General features: G+C 46.7%; 1 protein-coding gene across 1 annotated transcript; it reads right to left on the reverse strand.

The window, feature by feature from the left end:
• Positions 1-1,441: 1,441 nt before the first annotated feature.
• LOC125621803 (uncharacterized) lies at positions 1,442-8,687 on the reverse strand. Its single transcript, XM_075119422.1, has 4 exons — positions 7,747-8,687; positions 6,745-6,871; positions 4,634-4,747; positions 1,442-4,312 (listed from the first exon to the last, which is right to left on the reverse strand). The coding sequence occupies exons 1-4, from the start codon at positions 7,768-7,770 to the stop codon at positions 3,399-3,401; spliced, it is 1,179 nt and encodes a 392-aa protein (XP_074975523.1). The 5' UTR covers positions 7,771-8,687; the 3' UTR covers positions 1,442-3,398.
• Positions 8,688-17,195: the final 8,508 nt, after the last annotated feature.

The raw sequence follows: 17,195 nt of genomic DNA on the forward strand, positions 1-17,195 counted from the left end.
CCCCCACCGCGTTCTTGGGCGTCTGGGTGTGGAGGCTATGGAACTTGGGGAGGAGGGTGGTTGGTTACAGAGGGGCTGCAGTGGCAGTCTGTGCTCCAGCTGCCTTTGCTGCAGCTCAACCATACACTGGAGCATACTGGTTTGGTCCTCCAGCAGCCTCAGCATTGAATCCTGCCTCCTCTCATCACGCTGCCGCCACATTTGAGCTTCAGCCCTGTCTTCAGCCCACCACTTACTGTCTTCGGCTCGCCACCTCTCCTCCCGGTCATTTTGTGCTTTCCTGCACTCTGACATTATTTGCCTCCACGCATTCGTCTGTGCTCTGTCAGTGTGGGAGGACAGCATGAGCTCAGAGAACATTTCATCGCGAGTGCGTTTTTTTTTCTTTCTAAGCTTCACTAGCCTCTGGGAAGGAGAAGATCCTGTGATCATTGAAACACATGCAGCTGGTGGAGAAAAAAAAAGGGACAGCGGTATTTAAAAAGACACATTTTATAAAACAGTCGCTACACTCTTTCAGGGTAAACCTTGCTGTTAACATTACATACATAGCACATGTGCTTTCGTTACAAGGTCGCATTTTGCCTCCTCCCACCGCGTGAACGGATTTTGGTTGAATGCCAGCAACCATACACTGCAATGCTTTGTTCTACAGTGATTCCCCAGTACGTGTTGCTGGCCTGGAGTGGTAAAGTGTCCTACCATGAAGGACGAAATAAGGCTGCCCTCCCCAGAAACCTTTTGCAAAGGCAGAACCGCAAATGCCAGGGCAAAGTAATCCTTTCACATGCTTGCTTTTAAACCATGTATAGCATTTTAAAAGGTACACTCACCAGAGGTCCCTTCTCCGCCTGCTGAGTCCAGGAGGCAGCCTTGGGTGGGTTCGGGGGGTACTGGCTCCAGGTCTAGGGTGAGAAACAGTTCCTGGCTGTCGGGAAAACCGGTTTCTCCGCTTGCTTGCTGTGAGCTATCTACAACCTCCTCATCATCATCTTCTTCGTCCCCAAAACCTACTTCCGTATTGCCTCCATCTCCATTGAAGGAGTCAAACAACACAGCTGGGGTAGTGGTGGCTGAACCCCCTAAAATGGCATGCAGCTCATCATAGAAGCGGCATGTTTGGGGCTCTGACCCAGAGCGGCTGTTCGCCTCTCTAGTTTTCTGGTAGGCTTGCCTCAGCTCCTTCAGTTTCACGCGGCACTGCTTCGGGTCCCTGTTATGGCCTCTGTCCTTCATGCCCTGGGAGATTTTCAGAAAGGTTTTGGCATTTCAAAAACTGGAACGGAGTTCTGATAGCACGGATTCCTCTCCCCAAACAGCGATCAGATCCCGTACCTCCCATTCGGTCCATGCTGGAGCTCTTTTGCGATTCTGGGACTCCATCATGGTCACCTGTGCTGATGAGCTCTGCATGGTCACCTGCAGCTTGCCACGCTGGCCAAACAGGAAATGAGATTCAAAAGTTCGCGGTTCTTTTCCTGTCTACCTGGCCAGTGCATCTGAGTTGAGAGCGCTGTCCAGAGCGGTCAAAATGGAGCACTCTGGGATAGCTCCCGGAGGCCAATACCATCGAATTGTGTCCACAGTACCCCAAATTCGAGCCGGCAATGTCGATTTAAGCGCTAATCCACTTGTCAGGGGTGGAGTAAGGAAATCGATTTTAAGAGCCCTTTAAGTCGAAATAAAGGGCTTCATTGTGTGGACGGGTGCAGGTTTAAATCGATTTAACGCTGCTAAATTCGACCTAAAGTCCTAGTGTAGACCAGGGCAACATGGCTGCTACTCTGAAACCTATAGTGCCCAAGTTGCTTCAGTTTTGATAAAGCTGTCCACTGTACCAGAGTCAATGAAGAAGCACTTGGAGATGCCCCAGGATTTGTGACTCAGCTAGTGTTTGTAGGTGTGGTGCCAGACAGACAGTCCACATTTATTGACCAAGTCCCAAAATGTACTTTTTTGGGTTTTCCCAGAGTGGGTGTTTAGACTCATGAGCAGAGAAAGGATCTTATTCATGGGGGAATGGAGATGTTTTTGAGGATAGTGGGCTGCCAAGTGTGCTGGTTTGGAGTTGTCATAAATATAAAGGGAAGGGTAACCACCTTTCTGTATACAGTGCTATAAAATCCCTCCTGGCCAGAGGCAAGATCCTGTAGGGTTAAGAAGCTCAGCTAACCTGGCTGGCACCTGACCCAAAGGACCAATAAGGGGACAAGATACTTTCAAATCTTGGGAGGGGAGAAGGCTTTTGTTTTCTGCTCTTTGTTTACGTGGTTGTTCTCTCTTGGGACTGAGAGAGGCTAGACAGAAATCCATCTTCTCCAACCCATCCTAATCCAAGTCTCCAATATTGCAACCAGTATAGGTAAGCCAGGCAAGGCAGATTAGTTTATCTTTTGTTTTATGTGAATTTTCCCTGTGTTAAGAGGGAGTTTTATTCCTGTTTTCTGTAACTTTAAGGTTTTGCCCAGAGGGGGAATCCTCTGTGTTTTGAATCTGAATACCCTGTAAAGTATCTTCCATCCTGATTTTACCTTTCTTTTTTTTTTTTAAATAAAATCCTTCTTTTAAGAACCTGACTGACTTTTCCATTGTTCCAAGATCCAGGGGTTTGGGTCTTTAATGATTTTGTAACAAATTGGTTAGGATATTATTCTCAAGCCTCCCCAGGAAAGGGGGTGTGTAGGGCTTGGGGGGATATTTTGGGGGAAGACGTCTCCAAGTGGTCTCTTTCCCTGGTCTTTGTTTAAAACGCTTGGTGGTGGCAGCATATTGTTCAAGGACAAGGCAAAGTTTGTACCTTGGGGAAGTTTTTAACCTAAGCTGGTAAGAATAAGCTTAGGGGGTCTTTCATGCAGGTCCCCACATCTGTACCCTTGAGTTCACAGTGGGAAAGGAACCCTGACAGGAGTTCACCCAGGCCAGTAAGGGATTCAGTCTCTGTTTCCCTTGTACCTCCGGATGTCTTGTGGCTCTGTAGCTTTGGGCCAGAGTTCTGACCCCCTCAACAGCCTGCCAGCAGCCCATAAGCTTCACCCTCCTTTTGCCCAACCCAGTTACTCCTTGCAGACTGACCTCAGTACCCTTCCAGCCCTGAATTCACCCCAAAACCATCCTACAGCAGGGACCAGACCCTCTCACTGAACCCTCAGGAACCCTGTCTCCTTTCTAGAAGCACACACTTTACTGAACTTACACAGCAGTGATGATTTAGAATGAAGCCAAACAAGCTTCTGAACAAAAGAACATGGATTAAGTGATATCAAGTAAAAGGGATAAAGTCGGAAACAGTTACAAGCAAATAAAAGTGAAAATGCATCTAAAAGACTATAACTTAACCTAGCAAGATACAGTCTTTGTTGAAGATGGTTTCTATCCCAATCCAGTCTCCCATCCAGCTTTTACTGGCCAATCATGTCTGCACTCACACTGAAGCTTTTCCCACAGCCCTTAGGCTTGCAAGGTTGCGCTCCTGTGTGGATTCTCTGATGTGTACTAAGGTTTGAGCGGTGCGTGAAGCTTTTCCCACAGTGTCGACACTTATAGGGTTTCTCTCCTGTGTGGATTCTCTGATGGCCCAGAAGGTATGAGTGGTGCGTGAAGCTTTTCCCACAGTGTCGACACTTATAGGGTTTCTCTCCTGTGTGGATTCTCTGATGGGTAAGAAGATTTGCGCTGCAACTGAAACGCTTTGCACAGTCAGGGCATTTAAAGGGCTTTTCTTCCCTGTGGGTTCCCTCATGTCTAGCAAGGTGTGAGCTCTGACGGAAGCTTTTCCCACAGTTAGGACACTTATAGGGTCTCTCCCCCGTGTGAGTTTTCTGATGTTTTATCAGGGTAGAGCTCAGAGTGAAGCTTTTCCCACAGTTGAGGCATTTATAGGGTTTATCTCCGGTGTGGATTCTATTGTGTCTATCAAGTTCCGATTTATAAGCAAAACTTTTTCCACAGTCAGTGCATTTCTTGGATTTTCCTGCTCTGCAGATTCTCTGCTGACTAATAATGTGTGAGATGCTATTGTAGCTTTCCCCTGAGTCACCACGTGTCTTTGGCCCCTCTCCCAAGTGGGCTGCCTGACGGAGTGGGATGCCTTTGAGACTTCTCCCACGGTGACTGGATTTTCCCCATGTCTCCCCAGAGAGGTTTCTCTGCAGCCTCTCTGGCCTGAGCTGTGTCTGACAGGCTTCTCCCAGCTCAGAAGTCTGGGAAACATCCCCTTCTGATCTTCCCGATACCATCCCCTGTGGTTCAACTTGCTCAGCACCTTCCTGCTGAGAATTCTCCTCCTTGTTGTTATTCACTGTCCCATCACCTGCTGGGACAGAGAGAGAATCCGGACAGGGAACCTCAGAAAGGGGAATGTGAAGAACAAACCCAAATAACTGCGGGGGATGGAACCAATTCTGCCTTTACACCTCATTCAAACACTCAGCGGGAGGGAGCTAGTGCCAGGCGTCAGTCAGGGTGGGTGGCAAGCCATGAGGGATGTCTGCCCTGAGGATATGAATGGGCTGGGGACAGTCATGTCCTGGGTGAAATGAGGCGGAATTGGGGGAGTTCACAGGGACTCAGTGGGAATCCCAGCTGTTTTGTTCACCCCTCCATGGTTTCTCAGTCAGTTTATCTGATTCCTCACCTATGCAGGTTCCTGTCAGCATGTCCCTTTTCTCAGAGCCCTGGAGATCCAGGACCCATGACATCTCTCCTCGTTCTAGCTGTGAGACCAAGTCAGGTTTAGGAGTAACAAATCCTACCCACAGAAAAAATATAGGGTTAGTGTGACACAAAGGACCATTGATGCCAACTGGCAAAGGGTTCGCTGTTCTATACAAGCAACTCCTGCCTCAGACCTGACAAACTCACTACACCTGATACACTGCTGTTTCATGGTATTTATCCATAAAGGGAAGCATGTGAGGTCTCCACTGAAAGCTCCACTCATAACTACCACAAGATGTAATATTTCAGGAATAATGTAACTACTGTATATTGACAATATGGCTTCAGGATTATGAAGTGAGAGTGAATTAAAAGGCAATAATATACCTCTGTGATAGCCCATTCAAGGGGGAGGGAGTTGTGCCCATCCCAGGTCAGCTGGTGATATAATGCAAGACTCATTTGTCTACCTTTGCACCAACCCAGAAAAGTCAATGGAAAAAACTATAAATATCAAAGTCATTTGGAAGTGAAAAGGAATGATATGACAGAGAGGGGATCGCCCTGTCTGGGAATAAAGACACAAACTGGTTTAGTGTATCTCAGGGTGGAGATAGTCACTCTGCATCCATTCACTGAGGAGGTACCCTGATGGGCAGGGCTGCTTCATGAAAGACTGGATCAGAGTTCCTTGTGGCTAGCAACTGCTGCAAAGGACTGAACTTTGGGGAGAGAATCCCTACTTTATTAGATAGGAAAGGTAACTATTGATAAGGGTAGGCTCAAATTCATGTTTTAGGATTCTGTATGAAATGTAACCCTTTGTGTACATCACTCACACTTGTTTCTAGTTGAATCTCTGTTCTTCCTTGAATAAATTTCCTTTTGTTTTACAAAAACTGAACACAAGATCTGTGTGCGATAAAGAAGCGGTAGGCTAAGGTTTAACTGGTAAACTGGGGCAGTGTTCCTCTGGCATTTCTATGGGTATCTAGTAATCAGGGACGGGACACCTTAGGGGGACACTTTGAGCTGACCTGGGGGCTGGAGTACATCTGTTGTCAACCTGCAGTACAAAGAGCAGAGTGCATGCGTGACTGAGAGGCTGGTTGTATTAGGGAGCTAACACCCAGCTAGTACTGACAAGTCATCTTTGCGCTGGAGGCAGATAGCGACAGGGTAACTCACAGCCCTGGGTGTCCTGAGAAGAAACAAAATGAAGGTATGGCTGCTATACAACATTCCTGGGGAAGAGGTGACATTTCATGGGAACAGATGGGAAAATGTTAGCAGAGGCTTTGGGGACAATAAGATGTCTCTTGGGAGTTGTAGTGGGCCCCTTGTAAGATTTCGGGGATCTCCACGCACCCCTGGATTTAATGACTCTGTGACAGCAGCAATGTTAGACCACTATCCCAATGCTAAGAATAAACAGCTACATCTCTAAGGATGGAGCAGTGGAGAGAGAGAGAGAGTGAGTGTGAGTGAGTGACCACCAACAGTGATTGGGTATCAGATCCCATACATAGCATGTGGTCCTACGCTGGGTGGATGATAGTGGAACAGTATTATTGTAATGGCTGAGTGAAGAGGTGGTTTTTGATGCTCACGCAGTCAGCCACTCCAGGGTGTGTCTCCTCCCAGCCTGACTCAGATGGTGGTTCAGGGATGTGCTTGATTTTACTGTTTCTGCCCAGCAGCAGGGAGGAAGCTGCGCCAGATCCTGCTCCCACAAATGTATAGACATGGTTGCACCTGTGATTTATTCCAGGGAGCTTGCCTGCTACTGCTAGTTTGACAGCCACCATCTTGAACAGCAGGGACTGAAATGGTGACCTCCCGAGCTAAAATCAGGAGCTGCTCTTTATCTGGGGCTATGGCAGATTGATATCCTCTGTGGGATGGGCACTGAAGAGGAGCTGTAGCATACATTTACCAGTAGGTTACACTAACACACCAATGAGTAGGCCGCAAAGTGTCTTAACAGCACCCACCACGGGCAGATCCCCAGCAAGTCTGTATCTTTCTTACCCCTTGGCAACACTTGTCTAATCTGACTAGTCATGATCTGAGGAAACGGCTCCTTACCCAGTGAGGTCAGTGTCTCGTAATTCTCCTGCATGACGTCCCTGTAGAGGGCTTTCTGATCAGGGTCCAGAAGAGCCCATTCTTCCTTGGAGAAATACACAGCCACCTCTGTGAAGGTCACCAGTCCCTGAAACAACAGCTGCTAGTACTCTGCTCCAATGAAAACCCCACCAGGTCAGTCACATGGGCCACAGATTGTCCCCTTTGCCCCAGTTTCCAATATGTTGTGCCCTTACACAACATTTGCAATTGTACTTCCAAACTCGTTTCTTATTCCTAGTGGTGCCACTTATCACAGATGACATTATACCCTTCAAAAACCTGCTGCTCTCCCCTGCCTTTACTGTAAATTATCTACACCAGGAATCAGGCCATGAAACTGTCACCATAGGAATACTGCTCTTTGCTTCCCATCTTCTCACCTCCCTGCTAGAACTGCTCAGAAAACAGCACTTCCATCCTGTGGGAGATTCACTGGGGCAAACTTTGAAATAGCCAAAGGTTGGGGGCAAAGAAAAGTTTAGAAAAAAAAACCTATTGGAAATATTGAAATGAAATGTCTTCCTGTTCATTATCCAAACATAAAATGTAAAAAAAAGTTGAAATCAGCATGTCCTCACAGAGAACTTCATTTTTAACTGAATTACATATTTGATGGGAAAATCCAACCAGCTCTTCTCCCTCCCATTGTGAGCTACAGTGCCCACATTTAGATCTCTCCACAGTTGAGAGGTTCAGCCAGAAATTCACCCATGACTGGAAACCATCGCAGCAGCCCCTGTCCTGCACAGAGAGGCAAGACGCTGCTTCTTGGGCAGTAGCTCCAGGGCACTTTTGAGGGTTAGCTCCTGTCCCACAGATGGGAAAATTTCCATCCCAGACCAATGCACCTATTCTTAAAACCAAGCCCATATTAAATGGGCCTAGTAGCTTTTGACCCAATCACACCTGTGTGTTTTGTGTCCCCTCCATCTATAAGAGGAACCTCTGAAAATCTCCTACCTGTTCCAGCTCCACTGCAGCCATTTCCCTTCCCCTGCCAGAGTGAAGTGATGTAGAGCAAAACACGGATGTTATTCTGCAGCTTGTCAGGGTGAGAAGGGTGACTGGGGAGGTTTCAGAAAGGGCTTTAGTCCTTTTCACACCCCACTTCCCCCAGACTCTCACCCTGCATATGCTTTAAATTCTGCCTGGTTGAGAAAACAGTTGGTCACTTTATTTCAGCAGACAGGCCCTAAACCATGCTCCTCAGGGGTTATTGAAGGAGTTCAAAAAGGAACTAGATAAATTCATGGAGGCTAGGTCCATCAACGGTTATTAGCCAGGATGGGCAGGGATGGTGTCCCTCCCTAGTCTCTGTTTGCCAGAAGCTGGGAATGGGTGACAGGGGATGGATCACTTGAAGATTGCCTATTCTGTTCATCCCCTCTGGTGCACCTGGCATTGACCACTGTCGACAGATAGGATACTGGGTAAATGGACCTTTGGTCTGATCCAGTATGGCCGTTCTTATGAGGCAAATTAAAGAAAGGCAACAAAAATACAGCCTGCACACATAAGCCTATGCAAATAGGGTTTGTTAATGAAAATGCATTAAACCCCATGTGGACATCCTTATTCAGAATTTAAGTGTCCCAAAGCAAATTAAACTAAACAGAATTAAGGCCACTTTAGTCTGAATGCAAGTGTCCATACATAGGTTTAGTGCTATTTAATTAATCTGTTTTAAATTCATGACTTCATAATTTAAATTCACAAATTTCCTGGGTGGCCCCATGTAGACAAATGCTTTGAGTGGTCTAGTGGCTAGGACTCTTGATTGGGTAGCACTAGGTTCTTTTCTCTACTTTGCTGTTAACCACCTGTGTAACCCTGCACAAATTCCTTTCCTTCTGTTCCCCTCCCACCCTTTGTATGTCTTGTGAAGTGATTCCAGTGACTCTTTCTTACCATGTGTGCAGCACATAGCTGAATGAGGCCCTGCTCTCAGCACCTCCAGGTGCTACTGTAATACACATCACCATCATCATAACAGACCTTTGATGTTCGTAGTTTATCTGGAACACTGGAGAACTGTTAGCCTGTTTTGTTTACATTAAATGATTCTATTCCTCAGCTGGTTTTCCTAGGCTGTTACCACGAGAAAAGGACACAGTCTCCTAACACCCTTTCCCACTGTATCTGCCAATTAATATAGGAAGATCCCCCTTGACACTGTACCCAGGCCAGTGCATCCCCCCAGCAGCGAGGGGACCAGCAGAGGCAGGAACTGGCTTTTCCTCTCCCTGTTCCTCACCTTGTCCCAGGAAAGTCAATCTGCCCGGGGTGCTGCAGGGAACGGAGCTGGTCAGGGGACCTCCCTCCTACCTCCCATTGCTTCTGTTTCCCTCCTGCCTCCTCTCCCCTTCCCTCGGGCTAGGAGACTGGGGCCCGGCGCTGGCTCGGCTCCTGCAGGCGCTCAGGGGGGCAGAGCCTAGGGAGGGAGGGGGGGGGGTCAGGGAGGGCAGCAGCTCCGGGACTCGCAGGCCCCTGCGGGAGCAGAGCTGGGGCGAGGAGGGGCCGTTGGTGCAGAGTCACTTTCATGCCCGGCCCCAGCCCCTTCCCCGGGTCTCTCCCCTCACCTGCAGAGCTGCCCCGGGCTGCCCCAGGGGCCTCCCCGGCTGTGCACAGAGGGGGTCTGGGGAGCAGCAGCTGAGGTGTTCAGTTCAGGCTTCCTTCCGGGTCTCAATGGAGGCACTCAGCAGCACTGTCTGACAGGAAGCTCAACTCCGGTAGGCTGAGTAGACAGAGCGAGATACCTCCCCTTTCATTAGCAACAGTCCATGTAACCGGGCAGGCAGGGCTGCAAGGAACAAGGCTTTATTAAGCATATGGTGAGAGCTGGTGTTCCAAGCTCATCCTTGACTGTTCCTCACCATGCAGCAATACAGGGTAGCCCCCCAATTAATGTAAGGGGACTGCCCCCCTACTAACATTCAGTGGGGGTGTTTTAGTTGCTAGCTCCCAGTACTAAAAGAAAGGGGAAGGGTTGATGGGAAATCAGAACCCTGAGACTGACAGACCTTAGGAACAATGCGGCGAAACCAATGCTCCAGGTCAGCGTGACTGACAAGGCGGGCAGGCTAATCAGGGAGTCAGGAGGGTCCCGTCCTCCTGTGAGCTGGAATTGCCTAGGTCAGGCAGAGTGTGGCGGAGCTAAGGAGAGAGCAGGGGACTAAGATGAGCTGGGGAGCAGAGCTGTGCCGGCCAGAAAAGCAGCCCAGGAAACAGGTCAGAATCAGGAGCAGAGTCACAGAAGCAGCCCACAGAGCAGACCTGTCCTGGGAGCAGAGCTGCAGCAACCAGAGCCAGGGGGGCCAGAGAATCAGTCCAGGGAGCTGGAGGCAGAGCAGCAGCAGCCGTGCTGTGGCAGAATGGTGGAGCTGGAGCCGAGGCTGGAGCAGTCCGGAGCTGGGTGTGGTGAGCAGCGGGGGAGAGCAAGGGGGATCCTGGGCAGTGGGCCCAGTGCAGGTAGACACCCCCAGCCAAGATGCCTTGGTGGGGGAATGTAACCCTGATGGGGCAGGGGTGATGCTGGGAAGAAGGGTCCTGCCACCTAAACCTGCTACTCTGAAAGCTAAACCCTGAGAGCGTGTGGCCACCGCCAGAGCAAGTGTCTGACCTGCAGCACAGCCAGGGCCTGAGAAGGAGGCCTGGAACTTGTGAAGAACAGACTGAACTTCCCTTACATTCCAGAGATGCTGGTTGTGACATCCCTGTGACACAGAGCAGGGTGCCATGTTTTCCTTTAACCTTTCCCATTTTTTTTTAAATTGATTGCTGTTTAATAAATTGTATTTGCTTTGAACTGTATGTAATGATCAGTGGGTCAGGGAAGTGCCCAGTGCAGAGAGAGCACCCTGGAGTGGGGACACCCTAGCCCCTGCCCTAAGTGACCTGACAAGGTTGGGGGTGAGCCAACCAGGAATCCTGGGCCCAGCCTTGTTGGGATTACGCAGACTCTGCCACACAGGAGTGTGTAAGGGGAGCCCTTGAGGTCAGGCAGGCCTCTGGGTAAAGGAAGTGGGAGCGAGGACTCAGATCTTTTCACTAGCCCACTTCACTGGGGTAGTGTATAAGCCAGGAAATTTCCCCACAATAGCGGGACCATTCTCCCGCTTACACTAACATCCTCCCACCCCAGAGTCTGTAGACCATCATCAGTACATACCATGCTGGAACCTGCTCCTCTTTCTCTGCTCCCACTCATCATACAACATCTTTCCCACTTTACAAACTCATTCATATTTAATTAGCTAATTTGGAAGCCAACAAAACATCCATTTACCCATAGGGCAGATGGATTCCAGTCCTTAGTCTAGCTGGAGTTGCTTCTGATGGTCCACAATCTGCTCCAACACTTTTAGGCTTTGTCTAGATGAGGATTTGGAAGGTGTTAGCTAACATGCATTAATAGAGTAATGCAGACAAGGCAGTGTGCTTCACTAAGCGCTGACAACCAGCCTTGAGTGGGTTGCTCCATAAGAGAAGGGGGAGCAAATTAAATCGAGGTGCCAAAGGGACATTTTTCCCCTGGATATGCACCCCCGCAGGTGGGGAAACTGAGGCAAAGGACTACTGCCCAAGGCACTATAGGGGTGGCTTTTGTACTTATTAATTCATATAAATATATGGTTGATTTGTTGTTGTGTATTCCCAAATTAATACAGTATTCTGTTTCTCCTTAATATCATTTTCTTTGTTTTATACATAGACTTGGTGCTTGCCAGAAGCAAAGTATTGCCTGTTAAGGGTGCCCAGGGAGATATTTTGTTTTCCCAAGTTTCTGGGTGAGGGCTTGAGTCATTATGTTGGTTATTTTTAAGAGAAAACACTACATATTTGAATCTGGCTTACATCACCAGGCAGAAGGGTTACATTTTGAGCCTTAAAAGCACACAGCCTTGTATACACTAACACCTTCCAAATCTTCAGGTCTGTCTACGCTGCAGTAGGGGGTACGATCTGGAGCTTTTGCAGACATACTCTAGTTTTAATCAAGTTAGCTTGCTAAAGATTGCACTGATGACGTGGCAGCGGGGGCTACATTAGCAGATATGTACCTGGGGCAGCTTGTGCGGAACCTCACATTGCTGTATCCACACTGCACCATTTTTAGTGAGGTAGCTAGGTACTTATACTGCCTCCAGTACTGCAGTAGCTGAGCAGCTCACAGTCTTTAATGCATGTATCTTCACAAGGTTGTAAGGTAGGGAAGTACTATGATCCCTGTGTTACAAATGGAGAGCTGAAACACTGGGAAATTAGTGCCCAGATCCTCAAAGGTATTTAGGTATCAAACTCTTACTAAAATCTGCAGGAGGCCAATGATTTCAGTGGGACTAAGGCACCTATATACCTTTGAAGACCTGGGCCAAAGTGATTTATCCAAGTTTGCACAGGCAGCCTGTGGTGGAGCAGGGAGATGAACTTGGGCCTTGCAAGTCCTAAGGTAGTGCTCTAACCACTGGGCCCTCCTTCCTCTCTCTTTCTCAGCAGCTATTCTGCCAATACTTAGGCACCTTCTGATCTTTGAGTACCTGCCTAGTGCCCGCTATTTAAAGTGAATAAGACCGAGGCCTTCAGAACCCACATGACGTTAGCTGGAGTACAAGGCAGTTCAGTGACTTCGTTTTGTGGCTTGATATTCAGCAAGTTTGGGAACTGATGTTCTCAAACCTCTTTCCCATGGGACAGGCAGTGATGGCATTCAGCTGCTTTTGCAGCCTAGAAGAGAGTCAGCAGAAAGAGGAATCACATGGGTATTGGGCTTTGATGACCAAGTTCCAGGGAACTCAGATTTGGCTTCCAACCAGATTTCAAGTCTCACCAGCCACACACCTTGATGAGCAGGTACTAACCTCCAACTGAAATTTCAGAACTGCATTCCCTACAGTGTCCACTAGAGGATGATGATGAATTGCAAAGTTTGTAGATCCAAATTCCATCAAAGGCAACATGGCTGAGAGCTCTAAGATGTATGCAGTGTTCTTGTAGATGTATTGGTCCCATTAGGGAGACAAGGTCAATGAGGTGATATCTTCTATTTGACCAGCTTCTGGTTGTGAGAGAGACAAGCTTTTGGGCTGACACAGAGTTCTCTTTCAGCTCTTGAAAATGTACTGAGAGTGTCACAGCTAAATACAAGGTGGAACTGATTGCTTAGCAGCAGTAGTTAACACAGTTTCTCAGATCAGTCACCTAAAAAGAATGGCTCAGATGTGGGAATCTCCCTTACATCCTCTGCGGTAAAGACCAATGCAAAGAATTCATTTAGCTTCTCTGCAACAGCCTTGTCTTCCTTGAGTGCTCTGTTAGCACCTTGATCATCCAGTGCCCCACTGATTGTCTGTTAGGCTTCCTGCTGCTGATGCACTTAAAAAACATTTGCTGTTAGTTTTTGTGTCTTTTGCTAGTTGTTCTTCACATTCTTTTTCAACCTACTGTGACAAAGCTCTGTCCTTGCCCCCGTGGGTCCTGCATTTCCTGGCGGATTTCACTAGCCTCAGAGGCTCACTGTGACCCTCCACGTAACCCTTCTTTCTCTAGAGGCAAGGGTCACAGTCTACTGAGCCATTTTCATAATAAGCCAGCAAGGGAGGTGAGGAGAAGTTATCCTTCCTTGCACAGTCTCTGTTGTCTCCCAGTCTCAGTGATTAATCAGGGGGCAAAGGTGGGGGGGGGGGGAGCCCAGGCCCATGCTCTACTCCGGGCTCCAGCCCAGGGACCCTAATAGCATCAGCTATGGTAGCTGACCTTTTAGAAACATGGCATGTACAATTCCCTGGGCTATTTCCTCAAGCTCCACTTCACCCTTACCTCAGGGCCTCCTTCCTTGTGCCTGATATGGTGTGTACTACTCAGCCTCTCCAACAACACAACTTCCTTCTACAGCTCCTGACATGCACACCCACCTGACTGACTGGGAGGCTTTTAACTAGTTTCAGCCAGCCCCTGATTGGCTTCAGGTGTCCCAATCAACCTAGCATTCTCCCTGCCTTCTGGAAAGTTCTTAATTGGCCCCAGGTGTCTTAATTGACCTGGAGCAGCTTCCATTTCACTTATCCTGGTATTAGGGATTTGTTTAGACTGGAGCTAATATATCTATCTCCCACTACTTTTCTATAGCCATCTGGCCTTGCCCCATCACACTAACTAATTATATCTGACTTGCCAGAGTTTATGCTCCTTCTGTTTTCCTCAGTAGGGGTTGGCTTTCTGTGGGTTCCAGGAGTAGCTGCTCCAAGAAGCAGTCATTAACGGTGTTAAAGAGCTTATTCCTTCACTCTCCCACTTCCCTGGTCCTTCTCGCATGAACAGAGAGCAACAATACCCGAAGTCCGAAGGTGCAAACAATTCGATGTTTATTGGGGTGAACTTCCAGCAAGCTTAAATACAAGTTCCTTTTTCCTTATTTTCGAATCCCAACTTACTTCCTGTTTGCCCCTAATTTATATAGTATTATTCTTAGCTATACCTTAACCAATCCTTCTACTGAAATTTAACTAACCAATCCTAACGTATTGTAACATGATTAGCTAACCAATTATATCCCACCACCTTAATTAGTTTACACCCAGCAAAATTAATTATACAGCAGACAGAAACAATCACAGAACCAGACAGAGATTATACAGACAAACAATAGCAAAGTGGGAACTATAATGACAAAACAATACAGAAGTGAGGATTTCACATCCCAGCTATTGATAAGTGAGTTCTTGCCAGACAGGATGCTATCAAACTAACAGGTTTCAGAGGAACAGCCGTGTTAGTCTGTATTCGCAAAAAGAAAAGGAGTACTTGTGGCACCTTAGAGACTAACCAATTTATTTGAGCATGAGCTTTCGTGAGCTACATCTGATGAAGTGAGCTGTAGCTCACGAAAGCTCATGCTCAAATAAATTGGTTAGTCTCTAAGGTGCCACAAGTACTCCTTTTCTTTCTATCAAACTAAGTTTCCTTTTACATTTTGTAGGCACTTCCCTTTCTCTGGAGGTGATAGGAATACAATCCTGTCCTGATAGTGCCTGACAGCCCAATAGCACCTTATTTCAATGTGACTAGTTTGGAATGTGAGGATGTGACTGTTCGCTTCCTAGCTTATGGCTGCCTCTGCTGCTTAGCCAAAGGCCTTAGCCTAAGAACAGGGCCTCGAACTGTCACAGTAAGAGAAGGCCCTTACACCAGCAGACAGTGATTTTGATTCTTTCTTTTATACCTCTAGAACTAGCCAAGTGATAAGAATACCCCTAAATTCTTAAAGTACAGGCCTTTGCAGACAGGCCTGAATATCTATATCCTAACAAACGGTGTCTAGAAATTCTATCTCTGCATCTTGTCCTGAGTTGACAAGTTTCCAGTCAATATGGAGATAGTTGAAATCCCCCATTATTGTTGGTTTTCTGTTTTTGTAGCCTCTCTAATCTCCCAGAGCATTTCACAATCGCTATCACCATTCTGGTCAGGTGTTCAGTAGTGTATTCCTACTGCCATGCTCTTATTATTCCAGTGTGGAATTTCTATCCATAGAGATTCTATCATAGTTTGATTCATTTAAGATTGTTACTATATTTGACTCTATGCTTTCTTTCACATATAGTGCCACTGCCCCACCAGCTCAACCTGCTCTGTCATTCCTATATATTTTGTACCCTAATATTACCATGCCCTATTGATTATTGTTCCACAAGATTCTGTGATGCCTATTATATCAATATCCTCATTTAACACCAGGCACTCAAGTTCACCCATCTTAGTATTTAGACTTCTTGCATTTGCACACAAGAACTTATAAAATTTGTCAATATTTAATTGTCTGCCTTCCTGTGATGTAATTGAATGGAACGCTTTTTCATTTGACTGTTTCTCTTCAATTCCTACCTGTACTTTTTATCAACTTCTATCCACTCCTCTTTACTAGGATATAGAGTATCCCCTTTCATAAATCATCCCCTAAGTGATTTCTCTGTGAACCATGTGCTCCGAATCCTCCACACCTGTCAGTTTTCCCCTTGGCCCATATTTTAAAAACTCCTCTAAGATTTTTTCAGTTTTTGCATAGAATCATAGAAATGTAGAACTAGAAGGGACTTTGTTAGGTCATCTACTCCAGTCCCCTGAACTGAGGTAGGACTCAGTATTATTTAAACCATCCCTGACAGATGCCCATATAATCTGCTTTTAAAAACCTCCAATGATGGAGATTCCACAACCTTTGTAGGTAATTTGTTCCAGTGCTTATCGACCCTTACAGTTAGGAAGTTTTTCCTAACATCTAACCTAAATATCCCTTGCTTCAGTTTAAGCCTATTAATTCTTGTCCTGTCCTCACTGGATACGGAGAACAATTTATCACCCTCCTCTTTATAACAACCTTTGGTGTCCTTGAAGTCTGTTATCATATCACCCCTCAGTTTTCTCTCCTCCAGACTAAATGAACTCAATTTTTTCAGTCTTTCCTCATAGGTCATGTTTCCTAGACCTTTAATCATTTTTGTGGCTCTCCTTTAGACTTTCTTCAATTTGTCCACATCTTTCCCAAAGCTTGGTGCCCTGGGAAACTGGACACAGTACTCCAGTTGAGGCCTTATTACTATGGAGTAGAAGAGGAAGAATTATTTTTTTGTGTCTTGCTTACAACGCTCCTGCTAATACTCCCAGAATGATGGGTTTTTTTGAAACAGTGTTACATTGTTGACTCATATTTAGTTTGTGATAAACTGTAACCCGCAGATTCTTTTCTGCAGTAGTCCTTCCTAGGCAGTCATTTCCCATTTGTCCAATGGATTATTCCTTCCTAAGTAGAGTACTTTGCATTTGTGCTTATTGAATTTCATCCTATTTATTTCAGGCCATATATCCAGCTTGTCAATGTCATTTTGAATTCTAATCGTGTCCTCCAAAGCACTATTTACCCCTCCCAGCTTGGTATCATCCACAAGCTTTGTAAGTGTACTCTCTATGCCATTATCCAATCCTTTATGAAGATATTGAACAGAACTAGAACCAGTCCCAGCAGGACTCCACTCAATATGTCCTTCCAGCTTGACAGTGAACCATTGTCTACTACTCTCCGAGTACAGTTTTCCCGCCTTACAGTAGGTTCATCTAGGCTATATTTCCCTAGTTTGCTTATGAGACAGTCATGTGAGACAGTATCAAAAGCTTTACTAAAGTTGAAATAAATCACATCTACAGCTTCCCTACATCCACAAGGCTTGTTACATGGTCAAAGAAGGATTCACCATGGATTCACCGAGGGCAAATCATGCCTGACAAACCTGATTGCCTTCTATGATGAGACAACTGGCTCTGTGGATATGGGGAAAGCGGTGGACGTGATATATCTTGACTTTAGCAAAGCTTTTGATTTGGTCTCCCACAGTATTCTTGCCAGCAAGTTAAAAAGG

The sequence above is a fragment of the Caretta caretta genome, chromosome 14 (assembly GCF_965140235.1).
Source record: "Caretta caretta isolate rCarCar2 chromosome 14, rCarCar1.hap1, whole genome shotgun sequence".
NCBI classification, from domain to species: Eukaryota; Metazoa; Chordata; order Testudines; family Cheloniidae; genus Caretta; species Caretta caretta.

Bases quoted from the DNA above. Each gene is read 5' to 3' on its own strand.
- LOC125621803 (XM_075119422.1), bottom strand. From the start codon at position 7,770: ATGGCTGCAGTGGAGCTGGAACAG. The intron at 6,872-7,746 runs GTAGGAGATTTT...CTGTTGTTTCAG, and splicing joins CTGCAGTGGAGCTGGAACAG to GGACTGGTGACCTTCACAGA. The intron at 4,313-4,633 runs GTGAGGAATCAG...TCTCTGTCCCAG, and splicing joins GCTGACAGGAACCTGCATAG to CAGGTGATGGGACAGTGAAT.